General features: G+C 34.1%; 3 protein-coding genes across 3 annotated transcripts in view; 1 reads left to right on the top strand and 2 right to left on the bottom strand.

Moving 5' to 3' along the window:
* LOC138324286 (cadherin-related family member 1-like) overlaps nucleotides 1-25981 on the bottom strand; it is a 99563-nt gene that overhangs the window by 60609 nt on the left and 12973 nt on the right. The gene's annotated exons all lie outside the window — the stretch shown is intronic.
* LOC138324158 (cadherin EGF LAG seven-pass G-type receptor 1-like) lies at nucleotides 285-25942 on the top strand. The gene is made up of 7 exons (XM_069269242.1): nucleotides 285-349; nucleotides 826-964; nucleotides 3336-3545; nucleotides 3796-4100; nucleotides 8294-8815; nucleotides 22332-22520; nucleotides 25622-25942. Exons 1-7 carry the CDS (start codon nucleotides 299-301, stop codon nucleotides 25940-25942), a joined length of 1737 nt encoding a protein of 578 aa, XP_069125343.1. The 5' UTR covers nucleotides 285-298.
* LOC138322979 (uncharacterized) lies at nucleotides 8984-14225 on the bottom strand. The gene is given in 3 exon segments (XM_069267262.1): nucleotides 8984-9016; nucleotides 10755-12237; nucleotides 12239-14225. Coding segments are annotated over 2 exon segments (2406 nt in total). The 5' UTR covers nucleotides 14066-14225; the 3' UTR covers nucleotides 8984-9016; nucleotides 10755-11658.

Raw genomic sequence — 25981 nt, 5'->3', positions numbered from 1 at the left:
GCGACAAGTTCCGAATTGATGCTATCAAAGGGATCATCACAGTTGATCTGAATGCCAGGTTCGACAGAGAAACCCAGGACCTGTATATCCTGACCGTGATCGCCGCAGATATCGGTACCCCGCCACTAACAGGAACTGTAAATGTGTCTGTCACGATCACAGATGTCAACGACGAAGATCCCATTTTTGGCGAGTCACAAGATCAGCAAGCGTATAAAGCAGAGGCGTTAACATCTATAAAAAATAATCAACTGATGCCGTTCGATAATTAGTAATCATAGGGTATTTCATACTTGGAATGAAAGCAACAGATATGAACGGTGATTCGGTTAACACAAGTCTGATAGAGGTAAACATTAATTAAACTTTACTTAATTTACATCGGTTGCGAAACAAGTTATACAACCTATGCAAATTACTCTCTATGGTCGGGATGTAAGCGCGCGAGGGGACAGGTAGCCCCGAACTTTCACGTCCGTACCGGGGATCGAACCCCTGTCGGGTAGGTGAAAGGCGAGCGTCTTAACCACTAGACACCCGATCACCCAGTAAATATTAGACGCGCTCTAATTTTACGCCATCCTCATTAGTACTGCATGTTTACATGGAGGTCGATATCGACTCGGTTGGTCTGTTGAAACACTGAGTCTATAACGTGAACTATAGGTCTAGGATACGATTGAAGTGATCATTTTAAACATTAACATAAAACCAAACATGTTACTTTATTCCATATATATGGGACGTTTGACACCACTTTTCGCGTGGAAATTGTTTTCTGAATATCGCCATTCATAGTATTTAAAATCATGAATTTTTTTTCAGAACATGTTTGATGTTGTTAGTGACAATGGTTCTGTGTTTGTGAGTAGTGAACTAGACAGAGAAACAGCCAGCCAAGTAGACATTACTCTTCTCGTAAACGACACCATGTGTGCTGAGAATTGTCCACAAAATGATACGAGTGAGTGGAATATACATTGTTGAATAATGGTTGCAACTAATGTATATATATTCATTAATGCAAAGTATTATTCTATACTTTTCATGCCAAAGTATGTTCATCACAACATCTACAATATTGAACAAAAATTGTAAATAATTTCTCCTTTAAATCTGCACAATATTATGGTGATTTAAATGCTTTACTTTTAACGATATTAAGCAATAACATATTATGTATGTCGCATTTTCATTTCGCCGCAATTTTAAGAATCTGTTTTGTTTATTTCCAACGTATATATATATTAGTTAATTTTCAAATTTTGAAAAGACACCAGCTTTAGCGAGTGTCTTTTAAAAATTTGAAAATTAACTAACGAGAGTTTAGATAAACATGATAAACAACAGACACGCGTTTGGGAACTTATTTATCCCATAACTTTAGCTCTATAGTTATACCGTGGTGACCATTTTCTCGTCTTCATTCAGGGAAACTTATCACCATACATTGTGTACTGATACATGTATCTTTCCACCATAAAGTATAGTGCCTAAATAGAGAGCCAATATTATATTGTTTTATACTTTGATTAAGCAACTACCTGCTAAATAGTAAATACAATGCTATTTAAAAGAAAATGCGCTATGAAAAGCCAATCGGAACCAAGAGATCTTGGAATTGACCAATCAGAGGCGCCGTAGGTGTTTAGAGAACAACCCTATAGCAGAAATTAAAATTCCCTATGATGTAAAGTGTATTTCAGCTGTATGTCAAATCTGTAATATAGAAATAATGTAGAAATATAAAGATTTTGGAAGAAACCAGATATACCAAACCTTTTACATATTCAAATTAACCAGGAACATGGTTCCAGAGCCTTTCTGTTTAAAATAAACAAATTAAACAAAGATCAAATCTGTAAAGAGCACAAAAGATGCATGTCTTCGTCCATGACTGGAATCTGTGCAGCCAACACATATTTCGGGAAATCTTGAATGACCCTGAAACACCATTAATAAGTTTCATGAACAGAAAAAATATTCACAAAATGGTATGTTTCATCATTATAACATAAAATACATACTTTTAATAAACTAATTAGCCTTAATTGTACAATTAAACAGTATAATTAGTTAAATTGGCTTACCTGAGATGAATAGTATGTAATACAATGAAAGAGCCCTCCCCCCTTTCCCACCAATTATACCTGGCAGGTATAAATAGCAAACCCCAAACTAGACATTATGTAATACAATGTAATTGTCTCCCCTTAACGTTACCAATTTCAAATGTATAAGCTGTAACTTATGTTTTATACCTTTATGGCTTTCAGCGCTCCAATATGGCGGAGACGACTGACCCCCCAATTTCTTAATTTGATCACTAAATCCTGGTTCACTTAAACCGGAACATGCATACAATTCCGTTAACTAAATTGTGACAACTGAAGAGACCATGCACCGCGCACCCACGTGACCGTACCCATCTTATGTTAAATGCACATGTCACACGTTTATAGCCGTGCTAATTACCTGAATATACGTTATATGTACCATTAACTTACTGATCAATTCTATATAAACTGCATGCATAGTCACAGTGACACGTTTTATCCTAAAACTTGGCGACTTATCTTTCTATCCATGGACTCACTCGGCTCCGGTGACTGACTCTTATATTTCCGGTTCGTTCGCTATAGAGAACAACCAACTAAATAATTTTACATAGACCACAGTGTTACACTTTGTTAAAATTTGTACCGTATTATTAAAACAAAGGAATATTAGTTAGCTATTGTGTTCTATAAATTAAAGTCTAGGTTCTCATATGACAATAGATAGAAAAAAAAGTTTGGGTCCTTCTGCTCAAACTCTAACCAGGGTAGCTTCGTTGAAATCAGGCGCATTTTGCACTAAAAAAATCTCGAAATTCTAATATTTTTACGTATTCATTATCAAAATTGAAATTTTGAACCTAAATCTCAATATGAATTTCCAAATTCATATCATGGTTATCTAAGAATAATTTACCTGTCAGAAAAAAAAATTACTTTTGAAATTCATTATTAGCCAGCCAATCAGCGTCCGTGTTAAAATTCTATCCTGGCTCAATCTTGTATACACAGGGGTTCCATTTCGAAGGTCTTTTTTTATTTAGTTGGTTGTTCCCTTTACACACTGGAGTGTGTAAACATAATTGATAACCAACTGCATATGGAAGTTATCACATGGTTTTTTCCATTGTGAAACATGCATAGCTATGGTATAAAAATGGGGTTAATAATCATATCCCAGGTGTAAGTGGTATTAACATAAATTTTATCTTTTATTTACATATTAATGTTACTGTCCACTAACATATATAATAAATATGTATCACATTTGTATTCCAGCAACCCTAACTATAACTGTAGAGGATGTTAATGACGAAGCCCCTCAGTTCTCACAGGATGTGTATGAGGTAGCCATTCCAGAGTCTTATGCTGTCGGCAGAGTCGTCATAACTCTAACAGCCACTGACATCGACATTACAGGAGACGGACCGTTTTATACAGTGGTTTCAGACCCATACTCTAGTTTTACAATTAAAGAAAAAAGAACAGGTAAACAGGTGATATTATTATTGGTATATTCCGTCGTACATAGTTTATGGTTTGTGTTGATTGTTACGTCAATGCTTTGTGGGAATTTTTTTATAATTATATTTTTAATTTTAAGTAATTTTTAAAGTATAATTATTATAATGTATTTATAATTCAGATCAAAATAAGCATTCATCTTGTATCATGATAAGTATGTTGTACTTGAAAGATATGAAGGTTACTCAATTTGTTATCATGTTGTGGTATACAGGAACTATAATAACGACTAGATTTCTGGACAGAGAAACTCACCCGGCCCACAATATAACAGTCAGTGCATCCGACGGCGTTAACAACTCCACGGCCATCGTAATCATCAACGTGACGGATGTCAATGACAATGCACCGGAGTTCCTTCCCTTCGACTCCACAGTTAACATTACAGAGGGGAACTACACGGACAATAGCATGTGGTTGGCTAGAGTTAATGCAATCGATGCTGACGAAGGAGAAAATGCCGTTGTGAAATATAAGCTTCAAACCAACCTAAACAACTTCTGGATTAATGATTCTACTGTATGTTTATTACTTACAACACCTGTCAGTGTTGCATCTATGACTCACTTTTTTTTCTTTTTTTCTTCTTCTCTTTTTTTAGTTAATTTAAGCACTGTTTCCTGGCTTTGGTTCCTAAGGATGTATGAAAGTCAGTCTTTGACGTAAATCTCTCCATGCCAACCTGCGTCCAAAATGAGGTCGTAAAAAATCAGATGATATTTACATTAATTATTTTGCATGAGTTATGAAAAAATATTATCTAATCAGTAATCTGAAGTTGGAAAAGCAAACTAAACAAACTTTATTTCGTTTAAAATGATCATCTCGGCATATTTTACGACATGCCGGAAATCGGCGCAACTTGTGTACACAGATCGGATCGGCTGTCACTTTTGTAAACATTGGAAGGTCTACATCTTTACCGTTGTATATTACGATGTACGGCACTGTCATTGTGTGAAATATGAAACTGGATACTAGTCTGGATACTAATCAGTTGTTAAAAGTCAGAATCAATTGAAAAATATTTACAACACCGACACATCTAGCAAGCAGCAGATAACATCAACACCTCGTGGTATGCAGACCCATTGCATCTGTCAACGGTTTCGGAGTCTATCAACTCTGCCTGCAATAGGTCTAGTGAAGGTAAAATCTATTGTATTAATATTGTTTTAAATGAAAACTTATAACTTAGTTCAAGTTTTGACTAGATCTAGAACAAGTCTACCATACATGTGATTAACTTTTGTTTAACAAACGGACGAATGTTTCGCATGCTTTGCTTTTCAACCGTTACTGTGTCATTGTTTAAAATAAACGTGGAAATGATGACTGATATCGATATGTGAATATGATGGTGATGATGATGCGGCTGATTATGATTTTGATTATTAATTTAAATGTGTCTCAAAATAGTTTAAATAGAAAATTGAAACTAAAACAAAATCAAAAATCATGTTACATTTTTGTAAGTCATAAACTTTCACATAGCAGCTTGATTGGAAAAATGCAAATGTAAAAACACTGAATTATGAGTATAATTTGAGTGAGTCCCTCTTGTGACCCTTTGTTATGTCATTTAAATAGTTATGACATGAAAATGAAACCTGTCCTATGTTTTCTCGGCCTATAATTTCAAATATGGTTTGAATGGATGTCAACACATGCACACAATGCTTGTAAATGTACATGTAAGTTTAGGCCTACAGTACATATGAAAAACATGTATGTTGCATTATATACATATAAGCTTAGGCCTATATACATGTACATGTGTATAATGTAGATGATTTCTGAAAATGACAAAACATGTTCAATTATTACACCAGACCTGTGTATAAGAAATAAGGGAACTTAATTGTTCAACAAGGAAACTGATTATAATTGATAACTCAAATACATGTAGTAGTCCTAGTTATTGGAAACTGGCATTTTATTATGTTAAGGGTTTTCCGCTGATTTAAAAAAAATAACATATAGAATTTATACAGTCCTTATAATTAGCTTATCTGTTTTATTCGCACTTCAACTGGATATTATCTGGTACATATACTGAATATTATCTGGCACATGTACATTCAAGGTTTTGTATTATATATATACATTATACATATAAGTACATACAAGTGTAAGGTATGTATTGTGAATTTGAGATTATACTACAATTACATCAGCATGAATCTTAAATATTTTCTATTTTCCAGCATTTATTAATATCAGTGTTGGAAGAAGACAAATATCATTCTGATGACACTGAATGTACCACCTGTAATTGAGCTGACAGAAAGAAATGTTACCTGTAGAAGATCTGATAGCAACCAATCAAGAGCTGTTGATGATGAGAAAACCTAAGTATTTGCCATGAAGACATTTAAAAAAGGAATTCAGACTGTAGTCTTGACAGGAAAAAATCACAACACAGCTGTATCAAAAGATCTCTGACAGATAAAATAATTCATTAATCTACAAAAGTATCCATTGTATGTGAATTGTATGCCAAACCATGGAAATTATAATGAAATATGGATGAGATACATGTATATGGTGCTATAATCATTCATAATGTTACTGTTTAAAATTTCCTAGAGTAACACATTATCCAGAAAAGACTTTGTAATGAACACAACTTTGTTTTCTTAAAGAATTTTAGTGTTGAATATTGATCTTTAGATTTTACACTGCATATTTTTTTTATAGAAAATAGGAATACAAGGGAGGTAACTCCAGAACAGTAAATTTTGTCCAGAATATATTTTTAATACACTGCAAGATTATTTAATCGTGAATTGCAGATACATGTATTTTATATTAAATCATTAAAAGATGTTATATAAGTTATTTTGAATATTACACTTTTTAAAATAATTTTATAAGAAATGGATACGCAGAAAGATTCATCAAAAGACATTAAATAGGTTTTTTAACGTTTTATAAGTTTCATATCAGCAATGAATATGCTAAAATGAAGAAACAGAAGAAAATAGACTATATTCAGATTGGATAGGGGGTGGGCTTGGGTTACTCAAAATTGCAATATCTCAAAAAGCGACCTACCATTTTCTTTTTACATTTTCGTAACATTGGCTTATTTGTTTAATATGACAAATTTTAAGAAAAAGTTAAATATTTGAAATATTATTTTTCGCTTATTGTTTGTCTAGGTTTAGTTTTTGAAAGCCAAATATCAATTTCTCATTGGGAGTGAATTAAAGTATTAATAAAGACAATTTCTTTTTATGAAAACATATATCCTGTTTATATATTGGAAATTGATAAAAGATGATGAGAATAAACGAAAATTTGAACACCAATGGTAGTTTGTTTAAATTTTTATTGCCATTTCATTTAAACATGCATTTTCGCCATTGTGAGGAAGGCTCTGGGTTCTGTCCCCTTGCCGAGATACACCAAAGTCTATAAAATTGGTAGTTTCTGCTCCTGCTTAGCGCTCAGCATACAGGGAGTGGGACGACGTCAGTATAATGTGACCGGGTGGGGTGTGTTGCTTGGTGTCGTTGGCGGCATGCTGCAGTAATATAGCACAATAAAAAGGGCAAAACACACACCTCGCACAACATACACGCAACACACCGCATACATGGGACGCTGTCCTTACATGACCATAGCTGTTAATAGGACGTTAAATTAATCAAACAAACAAACAAAGAAAGCATTTTCATGGTTTACAGTTTTGAAGAGAGTGATGGACTACATGTCGTTTTTAATGAGCTGTAGTGAAAAAACGAACACAGCAACATACTGTTTTCTTTCCAGAATTGAATTCAGCATTATCTCTTTTTTATAATAATCGTGTTTGAACAAAAGTTAAATATTCTGAAAAAATTGACCTCTGACTTTCATACATCCTTAAATTGCGCTGTGTAATTAGTAACTGTGTTAAGCCGGTTCATCATTAAGCATGCAGTACATTGCCTATATGAGGAACCGTCCTAAATAACATTAGATGTTAATAGGATAATCAACAAACCTACCAACACCAATTATACCAAAATATCATTTAAACGTTGAGTTAGATTCATAAATTTAATTAATATCATAATCAACAGCAAATTGATATATTGCATGCGTGAAATAATTGTTTAGTCCATCAAAGTTGCTCAAACTGTTATTTAGGATACTCAATTGCACATATGTACGACTACATTATCTAATAAGAACATTGTTGTATCTGAGGATCGAACATAAACTGAAGCTGGTGAAACTAATTATTCCATTCGTCCCCATGCATGTTGGTCCCACGAACATTTTAAACTGAGTAGTTATATTTATATATAAACACAAAAAAGATTTATCAACAATAGGACAATTAAAAGTTCTGCAGATGAAGAACAGCCACGGTTTAATATACGCGACATTAGTATGAATATGTTGAGATAAGCGAATTTGCTGTGATCGCGGTAATAAATATCAAACAAACCAAAGATGTTTCCAGTACTTTATCCGACGGTTTTAAAGGATATTTGATGTTGGTAAATGTTATTGAAAATAATTGGTCTTTATAATAATTAGCCATTGAAATGATAACTACAAACATGTATCATTATCTTTGTAGAGTGATCTTTATTTATAATAATTAGTTATTGAAATGATAACCACAAACATGTTTCATTATCTTTGTAGAGTGATCTTTGTAGTTATCATTTCAATAATTATTTATTATAAATAAACATATATTATTATCTTTGTAGGGTAATATTTATGTCCATGGTGACGTCGATAGAGAGGCTGAGCCACATGGTGAGATAAAACTCACCATCGTTGCTAAAAATTCAGATAAAGACCCCGAAAGCCTGAGGAACACAACAGAATTAACATTGCTCATTTTAGACGTGAACGACAACTATCCCGTATTTTCTGGAACACCTTATCATGGGTCTGGGCAGGAAACAGAAGTAAAGAATGGAACGTGGCTTCTACAAGTCACAGCGACAGACTCTGACAATGGAATTAATGGCACTGCTGGTATTACCTATGAAATAGAACAGAACACAAATGGGACAGATTTCTTCTACATTAATGACACGAGTGGCATGATATATGCCAATGGCGAGATGGTTGATAATGTCGGCACATTCCTCCTTAATGTAACAGCACGTGATGGCGGCCATCCATTTTTGATGTCAAGTGTTGAAGTTTTCATTGAAATCGTAGACGAGAACAACAACTATCCGGAGTTTAAAATTGATAAATACATGTTCAGCATATTCGAGGTATATGTTGTATATTGTGGTTTTTAAGCAAATCTTAAAATTGCAATCACAGCACTATTGAAATATTAACTATTATCATATAATCAGCCTAATAGCCAGTGCAATATTTTGCATAGTGTTATATAAACCGAAATTCACGTCAGTAAACAATATTGTGAACAATATTTGAATTTAAGAACATTTTCATCGGGTTTTGTCGTTCTGTAAATATAATAGAGAGAGCTGTTTCTTTAGATGTTACCTCTTTATTGGTCTTGGTCAAGAGTGACAATTCAAATGCACATACAATACAATGGAAAGATTAAAGTTACACTTATAAGTTTACAACACATCCAAGAAATAACAGGCAGTACAGTTTACAATAAAAGGTTTACTACACACTGAACACTTGATAATTTAGTTTAATAATTTGGGGAAAATTAGCAAATAATCAATTATATGGTAGAACTCACTTGACAATGAGAGGGGTAATGAGAGAGTAATTAATGATAATAGAAACGACAATAATGATGAAAATAATCAGAATAATAAAGAAATTAGTATCTTAAATTGTAATCTATAAACTTTGACCTTTATCGATAAGTTATAAAATATATCTATACTGGAATTCAGCTTTAAGTACACTAATAAAGGGAAATTCCTATTTATAAATATATCTTCAATTTATGTAGCTTAATGTATATTATTTCATCATTTACAAACTCAAATGAGAATATTAATATAATTAACTCCATAAATTGTTATTGAATACTAGATAAACCAAACTATACAATAACTGCCTATTAACTAATAAAAAATGATCTGTAAACACAATGTGTTAAAAATCTAAATTTGGTAACTGAAGACTTAATTTACACAAGAGAAAATGATCAAACTGATCATGAACCAATGAATAGTTACACACTATGCTTAATATATAGAATATCTTGTAATTCTATGAGAGAATAGTTCTTCGAACAAGAATACAATAAAATATTAAGCGAATAATCCATTCGCACCTATAAATTCTCCAAAATGAGTAATTCTAGATATTTTATATACTTAGCTTAATTTCTGCTTATTTAGGATAAAGAACAATCAATATTTATATCCATTGATCAATTATGATACAATTATAATACATCTATTTCAATCAAAGAACTTTTGGTAAGTATGATAAACATTTAAACATGAATCCTATCAGAAACATTGATTTTCAATATAACAAGGGAGGTAACTGTTACTACATATTTGTATTTCAAACAGAATAAATCGTTTCATATATAGCGTTAACCTTATTTAATTCAGGATAAATATGTTTGTTTACAGAAACAAGATCAAAATGCGAAACATATTCCTGAGCGTATGAATTCAATTATTTAGCAAAATCAAGCTTATACATAGACAACATTTATAAACAAACATTTCAAAATTATAAGACGGCGATGCCTTTTGTGCTTTCAGTGACATTATAGATCAAACCAAATTGATAAATAATAATAATATCACATATACAGAACAATTACCTAGTCTATAATTGATATATCCAACCTTCAGCATGTTGATGAGTTTAGAAAACATTTTACGAAGAAGATTCTTTCTCGAGTTGTTAATTTTGTAAAACGCAGGAAATGCGCTAACCAACAAAGGGGAGTAACTCTCATCACTCGCATAAGTTAGGTTGCACACCAGTAATTACAAAGTGGCCAAGTTTGCGATATTTAAACTGGTTATAACAACATGCTTTCAGTATAGAATTTTACAAATATAAAACACAAGTAAAATAAATAATACAAATTAATCAAAAACAATTAATTCAAGACCATAATGATTTTCAAATTAAAATCATTAGATTTGGAATTAATTGAATAAATAAACATTCCATACATTGACTTTAACATAATTATCATATACAAGTTATACACTATACAAGATACAAAATATCAAAGTCTGTGCTTACCTGTAAATATAATAGAGAGAGCTGTTTCTTAAGATGTTTCCTCTTTATTGGTCTTGGTCAAGAGTGACTAGACCAGTTAACCGAAATCAGCATCTCGACAGGTGCACATGCGCAGTGATCGTTAGATCATAACCTGCGGACTCGAGTGGTCAGACGCGCTTACGGCAAAAGCAATTAATGACCTTCGCGTAAACATTGAAAAAGACCTTATAGCAGTGTCTGATTTACCGACAAAGATCTGGTTAGGTAACAATATCCGGCGCTGTCAACACTTAAGCTCTTAAATTAGGGTTTTGAGTAATTCTTATTACAGCTCTGAAACTTGTCCTTTGTTCATATTTTTCTGACACATTAATCCGGAAGTTTCTATTATGTTTCTACCTAAGGCAAGCTATAGGTAATGAATTTACACTAGTATATACATATATATACGTTCTTATTACAATTATTGAAACTTTCAAAATTGAAATAAAACAAGTTTGAATTAAAAACTATTTGAACAAATGAAATCAATCATAGTTAAAAATAAAACAAAATAACACACTATTTTTCACTATGAAATATCCCTCCTGCTTAGAAAAATTTTCGTCCCGAAAATTAGTAAACGACAAGTGAATAAAATTAAAATAGGCTTGTCATGTGTTCACAGTAGTATAAAGGGATCATAGTTCAGAATTCTTTACAATGCAATGCGTTGAAAAAAAAATGATATTCACAAGTCATCATACATAAAATGATCACAAAAATAATGTACACATTTGAGAACAAAAATTTACAGTATTTACAATGAGCTCATAATATAATCACATTTCAATCTACAATTCTTGTGTGATTTACATGCATGTTTGGTACACAGGCAGTTCTGTTCATAGACATTTCATGTCCCATTTGTTACAGAGTACAGTCACTTAAGCAATGAGAAATAACCATGATGTACAAGCAAAATATATGCTGTATAAGGCTGCGCCAAAATTCTTTTTATTTTTCTAGCTCGAAATGGTGAGACTCGATAAGATTTGCAGGGGTAGATGCGATGTTTAGTATGGTTGTTAATGACATAAAATTCTGACCAATCAAAATGAATTATTGGGAAGATTTTACCATGAATAGAAATGTTACTAATATCTATAGGAGGGCAAAATGTCCAGTTATCTGGGCACAAAGGTAGAGAAGTTACTCTAACAAGTTCACATTCGTGACCACTGGTCAGTTCAACAAACAGAGAGGTTTTGTTAGTCTTAATAAGCTTTTTCCAAATTACATACACAGCAGTAAGGATGAAGATAGTTGTTAGAAGGGAAAGAGTGACATATGGCCATGGTGTTAGCAGTGAATTGTATACATGTTCTGACATGAGAGTAGGTGTTGTTGGGTCAGGTAAGGCTTGATAGTGAAAACTTGGAATTACAGGTGGAACAGTGAAGGCAGAAGACTTTTGAGCAAGAAGAACTACAGCAGAAAGCTTTCTAAGTTTAGCATACAGATAGAAAAACCAATACAATTGCTATGCTAGAGGTAACTATTCCTATTAAAGCAATAACACCACTAGTATCTGGCCAATTAACTGTCTCAAAGGGAATCTGACCTTCTATCATTGATTCAGCTAAAGAGGAAAAGACAGTTTCACCTTTTTGGGCTTTTTGGGCAATCTTCTTCAAGCTCAGATCATACTGGTTATCATTTGCAAGATACTTAGAGAAAGAATGATTGTAAATTTTGAATGAAGGAAGCTTAATGTGAACAAACTCAGAAGAAGACGTATCACCTAATATTGATGAATGTTCAGATGGTGGAAAAAATTCTTGTAATAGAGCTAAGTTGATGGGATGGACAACTGAGATATCACTAGTTCCGTTTCTACATGATCCTAACCGAGGTGGCATAAACAGATTGTTTGAAGTAAGGGAACATCTACATGGTATTTGAATAACACAAAAAGTACATCCTTTAATGATTCTCTGTCCTGAAGGACAATCCAAGGCTAACATAGTGATATGATACAAAAGTAATGTAGAGGGGGCCAGTTCCTTAATACTGGGCGAAAGAGCATTTGCGATAAATCTAAAATCACAATTTTGTTTCACTGAATCCTTGTGATTGTAGAACACAGATGATAAACATGATGGTTTGGCAATTGAGGACAAAGCAACTTGAAAAGGGCAATACAATATTTTATCACCTGAACATGACTTCAACTGGTCATGTGAAAGAGTTGAGAAGTGCTGATTGTCATGTGTATGTAAGAAGTAGTCTGGGGTGCCAAGTAGCTGTGTAGCATGAGTAGACGAAGCGTTAAGTGGAACAGGAACAGAATACACTTTATACAAAGAAAGTGGTTCAACAAAGGTAGAAATTGGTATTTGCAAAAGAATGTACAAATTTCCGTGGTGTCTAGCAAAAAGGAAGCGTGCGAATGAGTAATAATACAATGGATTCCTATGTATTATATTAAATCCCGGAAACTTCCTATCTATGATACTTTGTATTTGTTTCAGGGAGTCATCAATAACATGAGGTGCAAGAAGAAATGGAGATAACTTTCCTTTCACTAAGTCATGAATGGCTAATTTAGCATGTTCTAGGTGTTTGTCTAGAATTGTTGTAGCGTTAATTTGCATTAACATCATCTTTTCCAAAAGTACAAATTCGTGTTCTATTCCATCTAAAGATCTGGCAAATTGGTTAGATAAAGTTATTGTTTGATCATGGTTTGTTTTGATTGCATTCATAACATTGTCAAATCGATCATTTACCGTAGAAATGAAGGATGTAAGTTGGTGTGCTTCGTCTGCCATAGCTTTTGCTAGCTTAACATTATTCCTATTCAAAATCTGCATATGACGCTTGAGATTTGAAACATCACTTGAAGTAGCTGTACCAAAAAGAGACTTGGATATCTCTCCAATAAAATCAAAAAGACCTCGTTTGTTTCGACGTGAACTGAATGGTGAATTGTTTGGAAGGTAGGAATGTGGAATTAACCGATGCAATTCTCTCACAGTCTCGTTAACGTTTGCCATACATTGAGTACGAAGATTGTTCAATGTTTGAATCACTGAGTTAGCAGACTCACATGTTCTTCTCTTGCAAGGGACGATGCCTGGTAGTGACAAGCTTGTTGGTAGTGGTATTTTAAAGGTGTGGGACCAATATTCCTGTCCAAGATGCAACTTTTGCGCTGGCTCAAATAGAATGCCATAATTCAATCTTTGCACGGATGATGATTCACTAAACACTATGGGCAAGCAGAGGAGGGCCATCACAATCACGTTCCACATTTGAGGAAGACCAAAGACACCTACAGAAGACATAGAGGGGAAAATAAAGATTAATCGTATAATATGCCGATAAAGAGTCGTCGACTACTCTTAAGCACTAAACTGACAGAGATCTGCCAAGATCTTAACACATTATTCGATAGACAGAGAGAAAGTAAAGTAAGATGGTACCACTATAGTTGTCTAAGGGATAATCCTCTTATATAGGATCATATTCATTGTGAGAAACAGGTCAATTTTGACTGTTTGCCTCTTTTTCTCGCTTTTCCTGACTGCGTACGCTTTATATGGAACATTCTTACTATTTCTGCTGGTATATTTTCAACTGGTTCCCAGGTTCGATCTCTGTATCCGATCCATTTTACACCGTTTCTTGTTCTGCATTTCAGCAACTTTTCAACAGGATAAGTCATGGTTTGACTATCATTATTTCCTGGCTGACTTGCATCATCAGCACTTTTGTCATGTTGACTATTTGTCATATGTGTCCCAAGGTCAGGGGTATCATCATTATCTGCCACTGGTGCTGCAGGTGGCACTCTAGGAGCCACAAGTGGTGCTATGGGTTGATTCACCACTGGTACATTAGGTGTATCAAACTTAGGTTTCTGATTTGAGCTGGTATATGGCTTCAGCCTGTTTGCATTTATAAGAGACTTCAACTCTTTATGTGTATCGCACCTGCGAAGTTTGTACGTGTGATTTGGTCCTATATATCCACAATATAAAATGGACCATCAAGAGGATTGTGGAGTTTGGGTGATAAACCCTGTGGTACTTTTGTTGTATGGAGCATTACTAGGTCATTCATTCTGAACGTGGGAACAGAAGCTTTCTTGTCATAATGCTCTTTTTGCTTAGCTTGTGCTTGCTTTATAGCTTTCAGCTACAGTCTTCACATACTTCAGATGATTCAGTAACTGTAAGACATGAGTCTTAGCATCTTTGTTTAAGCCATCTTTAGGAATGAGAGATGTGTCAAAGGGCAGGTTCATCTCTTTACCGTAGAGCATATGATATGGAGACAGGTCTGAGGATTGAGTAGAGGGGCTCATACGAAAGGACATGAGAATCCCAGGCAGATAATTGGGCCAGTTTTGCTGGTTCTTGTCAACATAAGCTCTAAGACACTGTGCTAGAGTGTTATTCATTCTTTCGCACGTAGAATTGGTTTGCGGATGGTATGAGCTTGTAAAGTGTCGAGTGACTTGGAAAATTTCGCAAACTGCAGTGACTAACTTACTGAGAAAGTTTTGACCTCGATCACTGACAATAACTTGGGGTGCTCCATATCTGCTAAATATCTCTCTAAAGAGAACATCTGCAATCTCCTTTGATTCCTGAGTTTTTAATGGGAATGCTTCAGGCCATTTGCTAAATGAATCTACAATAAGTAGAATATACTTGTATCCTTCTTTTGATGTAGTTATTGGACCTAGAATATCCATATGAAGCCTTTGAAAGGTATCAGTAACGGGGATTGGGGTCAACGGGGCATAACGAAGATGTATGGGCTTCTTGATTCGTTGACAAGTGTCACATGACCTGATGTAGTCTGCTACATTCTGGTACATCTTTGGCCAGAAATATTTCAGCTGAATAGCTCGATAAGTTCTATCAAGACCAAGGTGTGCTCCACCAGCTTGACAATCATGATATGACAAGAGCACATCTTCCCGCAGACATTGGGAACTGCCAATTGTTTGAAGTAATTCTGTGCTCGCTTAGCACGGGTTTGGTACATGTGATATAGAACGCCATCTAAAACAACATACTGGTTTGAAAGATAAAGAATTTTGTTTGCAGAAGCCTTGTCATCTGGTAGATCTCCTTTTGTTAGATATGAATAGATACCTTTGAAATCAGCACATTCTGACTGAAGTTTTGATACATTATCTGCTGGAATAGGGTCACTCACCTCCATGACTGTGTCATTCATTTTTAGCACTAGCATGTGAACCTTTGTACACAAATTTAACTTGTAGAGGTTTGTGTTGTTTCGGTTGAATATTGCTTACCTCAGCACTTGGTAATACATCTTCTACATCGGGGGCTGTATTATTATCATACTCACGACGTGAAAGAGCATCAGCTACTACGTTCTTTGGTCCTGCTTTGTAAATGATCTCATAATCGTATCCTTGTAATAATACTGACCATCTGGCGAGTCTCCCTGTTGACTCTGGTTTTATCGTTTTTAGCCAAACTAGAGCACTATGATCTGTGTAGATCTTAAACTTCTTACCTGTGAGATAGACATGATAAGCTCTAATACCTTCAACGATTGCTAGTCCTTCTTGTTCTGAGACACTATACTTACGTTCGTGCTGGTTTAACGATCTACCTCCATATGCAATGACTTGTTCTCTTTTGTGTTCGTCAATCTGACCTAATACATATCCTATAGCTTCAGTGGAAGCATCTGTGGTAAGAATGAAAGTTTTTGTGTGGTCTGGATAAGCTAAGACAGGTGTCGATGTTAAGGCATCTTTTAAGGTATCAAACGCTTGTTGACATTTAGATGTCCACTCAAATTTTACGTCATTGTTGAGTAGTTTGTTCAGAGGAGCTGTGATTTTGCTATGGTCTTTTGACAAACTGTCTGTAATAGTTACAGAGTCCAAGAAAAGAGCGTACTTGCTTTTGAGTAGTAGGAGTTGGAAAGGAACGGACAGCGTCTGTTTTTGAGGTGTCTACTTTCACACCGTCCTTAGAAATGACGTGTCCAAGATAGTGGACCTCTGGACGAGCAAATGAGCACTTACTGGGCTTGAGCGTAAGGCCAGCTAGTTTAAGTCTGTCAAACACTTCCTGTAAGTGTCGGATGTGGTCGTCAAACGTGCGTGAATACACAAGAATGTCGTCCACATAGACAAGACATGTTTTCCAATTCAAGTCTCTAAGAACTTTGGTCATGAGGGCTTGAAAGCTAGCGGGGGCATTCACTAAACCAAATGGCATGCGTTTCCATTGATAAATGCCTGATGGAGTGACAAAAGCTGATTTATGAGCTGTGTCAGGGTCCATGGGAATCTGCCAGAATCCAGAAGCTAAGTCGAGAGTAGAAAAGAATTGAGCATGCGATTCACCTGTTGAATCAAATACATCATCAAGACGTGGAAGAGGAAAGGAGATTTGCTTAGTAACAGCATTGAGCTTTCTATAGTCTACTGCAAAGCGCAGTTGACCATTTCGCTTTTTGACCATAACTACTGGTGATTGCCATAGACTAGTTGACTCCTGAATAATGTCATTATCCAGCATCTCTTGAATTTGCCTGTTCATTTCTGCTTTTACTTCAGGGCTTTGTCTATAGAATCGTTGGCGAATAGGGGAATCATCAAATGTCTCTATTCGATGTGGTGATTCAAGAGTGTTTCCTAACTCTGACAGGTCAGTGGCAAAAACTGATCTATTTTTAAGAAGAAAAGAAGAGAGAAGATCTTGTTGTTGTTGAGAGAGATTGGAGGTCTGAAGGTCAAAAGATAGGTCGTTCTCTGGAACTGCATCGTCTTCAGTAATGGAAGTATCTACTGGGGTGTCTAGCGACATGATAGAATTTTCTTCAAAAAGAGAGACTGATGCAACAGTTTGATTCTTTTTGATTTTTATATCCCTATTGGTTGGGTTCATAATTTGCATACAAGACAACTTCCCTTTCTTGATGTAAGCTATACTTTTTGCTCCTGCTAATTTTAATTTAGGGAGAGATGGGGAAGGTTCCAGGATCACAAGAGAGCCTAAGGGTAAATGTGATACTTTGACAGGTAACTGATAAACATTATTTGCTGGAATTACTAACGGATGATTTTGCTCTTGCTAGGGCTATGTCTACGTCTATTGAAAAGGTTGTTTCTGTTGTGCTGTCTTTTATGTGTAGTAATTTTGCTGATGTGTCAAAAATAGCACCATTGTTCTCCAGAAAATCCATACCTAATATCATTCCTTGGTGAAATTCTTTAAAAACATGAAATTTCTAAGTAATTGCAACATTACCGAAAGAAATAGAGAGACATAGGACACCAAGACTGCGATGAATTTCACCGCCAGCTACTCGAACACTAAGGTCAGATTTTTGTAAGTTTGATATGTCAACAGAAAGTTTCGTTAACATAGGCAAGGCTACACAAGAAATAGTTGCACCTGTGTCAACCAGTGCTTTCACTGGAAGGCCATTGACCTCAACACTTACAGAATTTCTATCGACCGCTGTCACCAATGACACACATTCACTAGGAGTTAGTGGTTTGAACTGGTTGAGTGGGAGGTTTTGGAGACAGTTTAGTATCTTTGATTAGTTTGTTAGCTGAGTTATGGTGCCTATCCTTGTTGGGGATAGGCGCGTATCCCTAGCACCTATTGTTAAAGTTGCCTCTACCCCTTTTATTTAGCGGACATTGCCTAGCATAGTGGCTGTACTCATTACAAATGCTACATATTGCATGAAATGCAGGACATTTTTTGTCTTATGGAACAGAACTTACCACAACCGCAAGGTCTGCTCTGTCTCGATTGATTTTTTTGTTGGTATCTCTGATGATCCCGATTCTGATGTTGATGGTGCTGCTGATGGTGCTGTTGATGGTGCTGCTGATGGTGCTGCTGTTGAAATCGTCTGTGTGGTTGGTGATGATGAGGCTGGTGTACATGTTGATGTGATGGTTGGTACGACTGTTCAGTTTCTGCTGTTTGGCTGTTGTGCTGGACTGCATTTACTTGTACTGTTTCCAACTTTTCAATCTTTGACATCAGTGTTGAAAACATCTGCACCATTTCAGTTGAATTTTGAGTGTCACATTCAAGTTCAGCGTTTGCTAAATCTATAGCATGTCGAGGGTCACAAAATGTCTTCGGTTCTTTAGGTAGCACACACCTTCGAAGTGATGGTAGTAGTCCCTGTACTATAATCATTATTTTTGCCTCTTCAGGCATGCACTGACCTAAAGCCTATTTTTCTGCACGCTCAAGGTAATCTTTTACTTTCTCATCTTGTGTCTGCTTCAGAGACATGAATTTGATATTAATTTGTTTGTGATCAAAACGTTGATCAAATGCTGTTTTAAAGTCAGCAAGGTTGCTTACTGTTGTTTCTGGCAGGCTGTTGAACCATACCTGACTGAGCCTTGAAAAGTGCATCCGAATGCTGCAATTGCATCCTCCTCACTAACTTTGAGGAATCGTCTCCATGACTGCATTGTCCTCCACCATATTTTTGGATCTGTACCGTCAAACTTTGGTAGAGTTACACCAACACCTGACATGATAATAGGCTGCGTAGCCTGTATGACTGTTTGTGTAGGTGGAGGTGGGGGTGGCGGTAGGTCTCTGCTGCTCTGGCTATTGATTGACTGAAACATTGTTGACATTCTTGGACTATTAAGATAAGTGGATGTGGTTTCTGTTGTGGCTGTGGCTCCACTTTGTGTTGTTGAGGTTGATGTTGTCGGTATTGTAGTATCGATGCTGATGATGGCCGACGTTGTCACCGACATATTGCTGTTGTTCCTTGTGTTGTATGAGTGGGATACCGCTGTTCTGTAGTTTAGAGGCCTGTTATTTCTGGACTCTCTCATAAGGAATCTTGAGGAAACTCCACCAAGTTTTCATCGGGTTTTGTCGTTCTGTAAATATAATAGAGAGAGCTGTTTCTTAAGATGTTTCCTCTTTATTGGTCTTGGTCAAGAGTGACAATTCAAATGCACATACAATACAATGGAAAGATTAAAGTTACACTTATAAGTTTACAACACATCCAAGAAATAACAGGCAGTACAGTTTACAATAAAAGGTTTACTACACACTGAACACTTGATAATTTAGTTTAATAATTTGGGGAAAATTAGCAAATAATCAATTATATGGTAGAACTCACTTGACAATGAGAGGGGTAATGAGAGAGTAATTAATGATAATAGAAACGACAATAATGATGAAAATAATCAGAATAATAAAGAAATTAGTATCTTAAATTGTAATCTATAAACTTTGACCTTTATCGATAAGTTATAAAATATATCTATACTGGAATTCAGCTTTAAGTACACTAATAAAGGGAAATTCCTATTTATAAATATATCTTCAATTTATGTAGCTTAATGTATATTATTTCATCATTTACAAACTCAAATGAGAATATTAATATAATTAACTCCATAAATTGTTATTGAATACTAGATAAACCAAACTATACAATAACTGCCTATTAACTAATAAAAAATGATCTGTAAACACAATGTGTTAAAAATCTAAATTTGGTAACTGAAGACTTAATTTACACAAGAGAAAATGATCAAACTGATCATGAACCAATGAATAGTTACACACTATGCTTAATATATAGAATATCTTGTAATTCTATGAGAGAATAGTTCTTCGAACAAGAATACAATAAAATATTAAGCGAATAATCCATTCGCACCTATAAATTCTCCAAAATGAGTAATTCTAGATATTTTATATACTTAGCTTAATTTCTGCTTATTTAGGATAAAGAACAATCAATATTTATATCCATTGATCAATTATGATACAATTATAATACATCTATTTCAATCAAAGAACTTTTGGTAAGTATGATAAACATTTAAACATGAATCCTATCAGAAACATTGATTTTCAATATAACAAGGGAGGTAACTGTTACTACATATTTGTATTTCAAACAGAATAAATCGTTTCATATATAGCGTTAACCTTATTTAATTCAGGATAAATATGTTTGTTTACAGAAACAAGATCAAAATGCGAAACATATTCCTGAGCGTATGAATTCAATTATTTAGCAAAATCAAGCTTATACATAGACAACATTTATAAACAAACATTTCAAAATTATAAGACGGCGATGCCTTTTGTGCTTTCAGTGACATTATAGATCAAACCAAATTGATAAATAATAATAATATCACATATACAGAACAATTTCTTAGTCTATAATTGATATATCCAACCTTCAGCATGTTGATGAGTTTAGAAAACATTTTACGAAGAAGATTCTTTCTCGAGTTGTTAATTTTGTAAAACGCAGGAAATGCGCTAACCAACAAAGGGGAGTAACTCTCATCACTCGCATAAGTTAGGTTGCACACCAGTAATTACAAAGTGGCCAAGTTTGCAATATTTAAACTGGTTATAACAACATGCTTTCAGTATAGAATTTTACAAATATAAAACACAAGTAAAATAAATAATACAAATTAATCAAAAACAATTAATTCAAGACCATAATGATTTTCAAATTAAAATCATTAGATTTGGAATTAATTGAATAAATAAACATTCCATACATTGACTTTAACATAATTATCATATACAAGTTATACACTATACAAGATACAAAATATCAAAGTCTGTGCTTACCTGTAAATATAATAGAGAGAGCTGTTTCTTAAGATGTTTCCTCTTTATTGGTCTTGGTCAAGAGTGACTAGACCAGTTAACCGAAATCAGCATCTCGACAGGTGCACATGCGCAGTGATCGTTAGATCATAACCTGCGGACTCGAGTGGTCAGAGCCACGTAGTTTCGCTTACGGCAAAAGCAATTAATGACCTTCGCGTAAACATTGAAAAAGACCTTATAGCAGTGTCTGATTTACCGACAAAGATCTGGTTAGGTAACAATATCCGGCGCTGTCAACACTTAAGCTCTTAAATTAGGGTTTTGAGTAATTCTTATTACAGCTCTGAAACTTGTCCTTTGTTCATATTTTTCTGACACATTAATCCGGAAGTTTCTATTATGTTTCTACCTAAGGCAAGCTATAGGTAATGAATTTACACTAGTATATATACATATATACGTTCTTATTACAATTATTGAAACTTTCAAAATTGAAATAAAACAAGTTTGAATTAAAAACTATTTGAACAAATGAAATCAATCAAGTTAAAAATAAAACAAAATAACACACACTATTTTTCACTATGAAAACATCCTTCCGCTCGATTTTTTTGCAACAGATCATTTCGAAGTTTTAATTTTTTGCTCCCCAAGAATCCCAAATAAATACCTCTAAGACTCGTTTCATAAAATTTCATATGAAATATTTCAATGGAGCATTTTATTTTTATTTTTTATAGTATTCTTTAATCCATTTGTATAACTTAGATACCATATCTAATCAGAATAGAAAACACACAATAGTAATAATTACATCATTATCACATATAACTTTGCTTTACTATGTGCTTTACATGAGAATATTCATTAAAATCAACTAGCAAAATGAAGAGGGGTCAAAACTTCATATCAATGTCTACTTTTTCTTATATTTTTCTATTATTATTTTATTTTGTAGAGTGAACGACCAGGTATCAATATAACAAGGATAGCAGCTACAGATAAAGACAAAGGACTCAATGGACAGATCATGTTCTCACTCACTAGAGAACCTGGTTCTGATCGTCTACCGTTCACAATAGGAAAGGATAACGGCCAGATTTCGTTGAATAGATCCGTAACAAATAAAGAGCATCCAGAATATAAGGTAACATGAAATGATATTAATCATACGAAGATGTAACGAAACATAGGGCTATTTGTCAGGTAATATAAGGTAACATGAATGATATTGATAATACGAAGATGTAACGAAACATAGGGCTATTTGTCAGGTAATATAAGGTAACATGAAATGATATTAATCATACGAAGATGTAACGAAACATAGGGCTATTTGTAAGGTAATATAAGGTAACATGAATGATATTGATAATACGAAGATGTAACGAAACATAGGGCTATTTGTCAGGTAATATAAGGTAACATGAAATGATATTAATCATACGAAGATGTAACAAAACATAGGGCTATTTGTCAGGTAATATAAGGTAACATGAATGATATTGATAATACGAAGATGTAACGAAACATAGGGCTATTTGTCAGGTAATATAAGGTTACATGAAATGATATTAATCATACGATGATGTAACGAAACATAGGGCTATTTGTCAGGTAATATAAGGTAACATGAATGATATTAATCATACGAAGTTGTAACGAAACATAGGGCTATTTGTCAGGTAATATAAAGGTAACACGAATGATATTGATAATACGAAGATGTTACGAAACATAGGGCTATTTGTCAGGTAATATAAGGTAACATGAATGATATTAATCATAAAGCGAAGATGTAACGAAACACAGGGCTTTTTGTCAGGTAATATAAGGTAACATGAATGATATTGATAATACGAAGATGTAACGAAACACAGGGCTATTTGTCAGGTAATATAAGGTAACATGAATGATATTAATCATACGAAGATGTAACGAAACATAGGGCTATTTGTCAGGTAATATAAGGTAACATGAAATGATATTAATCATACGAAGATGTAACGAAACATAGGGCTATTTGTCAGGTAATATAAGGTAACATGAAATGATATTAATCATACGAAGATGTAACGAAACATAGGGCTATTTGTCAGGTAATATAAGGTAACATGAAATGATATTAATCATACGAAGATGTAACGAAACATAGGGCTATTTGTCAGGTAATATAAGGTAACATGAATGATATTGATAATACGAAGATGTAACGAAACATAGGGCTATTTGTCAGGTAATATAAGGTAACATGAATGATATTAATCATACGAAGATGTAACGAAACATAGGGCTATTTGTCAGGTAATATAAGGTAACATGAATGATATTGATAATACGAAGATGTAACGAAACATAGGGCTATTTGTCAGGTAATATAAGGTTACATGAATGATATTAATCATACGAAGATGTAACGAAACATAGGGATATTTGTCAGGTAATAAAAGGTTACATGAATGATATTGATAATACGAAGATGTAACGAAACATAGGGCTATTTGTCAGGTAATATAAGGTAACATGAATGATATTAATCATACGAAGATGTAACGAAACATAGGGCTATTTGTCAGGTAATATAAGGTAACATGAATGATATTAATCATACGAAGATGTAACGAAACATAGGGCTATTTGTCAGGTAATATAAGGTAACATGAATGATATTGATAAAACGAAGATGTAACGAAACACGGGCCTATTTGTCAGGTAATATAAGGTAACATGAAATGATATTAATCATACGAAGATGTAACGAAACATAGGGATATTTGTCAGGTAATAAAAGGTAACATGAAATGATATTGATCATACGAAGATGTAACAAAACACAGGCTATTTGTCAGGTAATATAAGGTAACATGAATGATATTGATAAAACGAAGATGTAACGAAACACAGGGCTATTTGTCAGGTAATATTAGGTTACATGAATGATATTAATCATACGAAGATGTAACGAAACACAGGGCTATTTGTCAGGTAATATAAGGTAACATGAAATGATATTAATCATACGAAGATGTAACAAAACACAGGGCTATTTGTCAGGTAATATAAGGTAACATGAATGATTCCGAAATCTCGGAAGAGTTCGGACAGATCTTACGTAGTCAATGTAGTCACATAACGTTCTCTTAAACGACATTAAGATATCGGCTACCTTCGGTTTGTTTGACTAAATGGGACCATCCTAGCGATGTTCAATATTTATTTGATTTTTATCAATAGTTTTCGAATCATTATCGTTAATCTTGACTTCGATTTAGTCCTGTCTCTGCATGATTTACAACGCGACTTTTTTCAACATTTTTCTAAATAATGAAAAAAATAAGACAGATACGGATATTGGGACTTTGATAATTACAGTTATGCTTGTTTCAATGTTACTAATGTTACAAACAAGTTTTTGTCTTTCAAACAATATTTCGCACTTGGTAGTAGGTCAGTCGATTCGGTGCACGAGATGAAGTTCTAAAATGCAGCTGTTTTGGCTCAGTGACGAGTACAGAAAAACAAATAATATGCTAGCGGTATTCAGTCAATGTCATTATTGGTCGCAGAATAAAAAAATATACAGAAATACTAGATTATATAATAGTTTATTTAAGACTTCATTTTAATCTTGTAAAGTTCTTAAATATTTTATTACAGGTAAAACATCCAACGAATTAATATAACACATTTTTACACAACTGAAAAGAAATAAATGTTCCTTTTTGTTTGACTGATGTAGTTATTTTCACACAAAAAAAGACACATTTGTAAAATCTAAATAGTACGTGTAATGTAGTTTTTATCATATAATCATTATATAATTGGATTTTATTGAGCTTTTAAATAATGCATTTATTATTTGTTAAACGCTATATGTATGGCTACGACGTATGACTAGACAAAAATAACAATAACGTTATCTTTTTTAAATGTTCTTTCTGCAAAGCAAACAGACTATGTAAATATAAATATATCTCTTCTATTTTTTATTAAAACATATCAGTAAAACACATCAGTATGTTTTATCTTTTTATATTTTTATAAGTAGTAGGGATGTAATTTAGGCGTATTATGTTAGCTTAATATCATCACAACACAACCAACGGAATCCTCTTCCTTTAGGGCTATTATATACAATGAAGTTCGGTCCTGGAACGGAGAATATCAGAGCTTGTTAATTAACACATGTGTACATACCTATTTAAGTAAATTTTGGGAATACTTATCTTTTATTCGATTATTTGCCAGTTTACAGTCAACGCCACGGACCAAGGATCACCCATGCGACTAACGACGCTCTCCCCAGAAATAACAATACAGATCAGGGATGTAAACGATAAACCACCTCAGTTCCCCCAACCGACCAGGAAAGTCAGTGTAATGGAGAATACCAACGATACAGTAGTTACTACAGTGGAAGCTTATGATAACGACTCTGATTCGATTACCACTTACAGTATCAGTAAGTATAGCTGTCCACGCTTACTATTATCTGATTCGGTTATCACTTATAGTATCAGTAAGTATAGCTGTTCACGCTTACTATTATCTGCGGTTACTGTTATCTGATTCGATTACCACTTACAGTATCAGTAAGTATAGCTGTCC

This window comes from Argopecten irradians, chromosome 5 (assembly GCF_041381155.1).
Source record: "Argopecten irradians isolate NY chromosome 5, Ai_NY, whole genome shotgun sequence".
Lineage (NCBI taxonomy): Eukaryota > Metazoa > Mollusca > Bivalvia > Pectinida > Pectinidae > Argopecten > Argopecten irradians.
The sequence above is the reverse complement of the archived record's forward strand: the minus strand, read 5'-3'. Positions and strand labels throughout refer to the sequence as shown.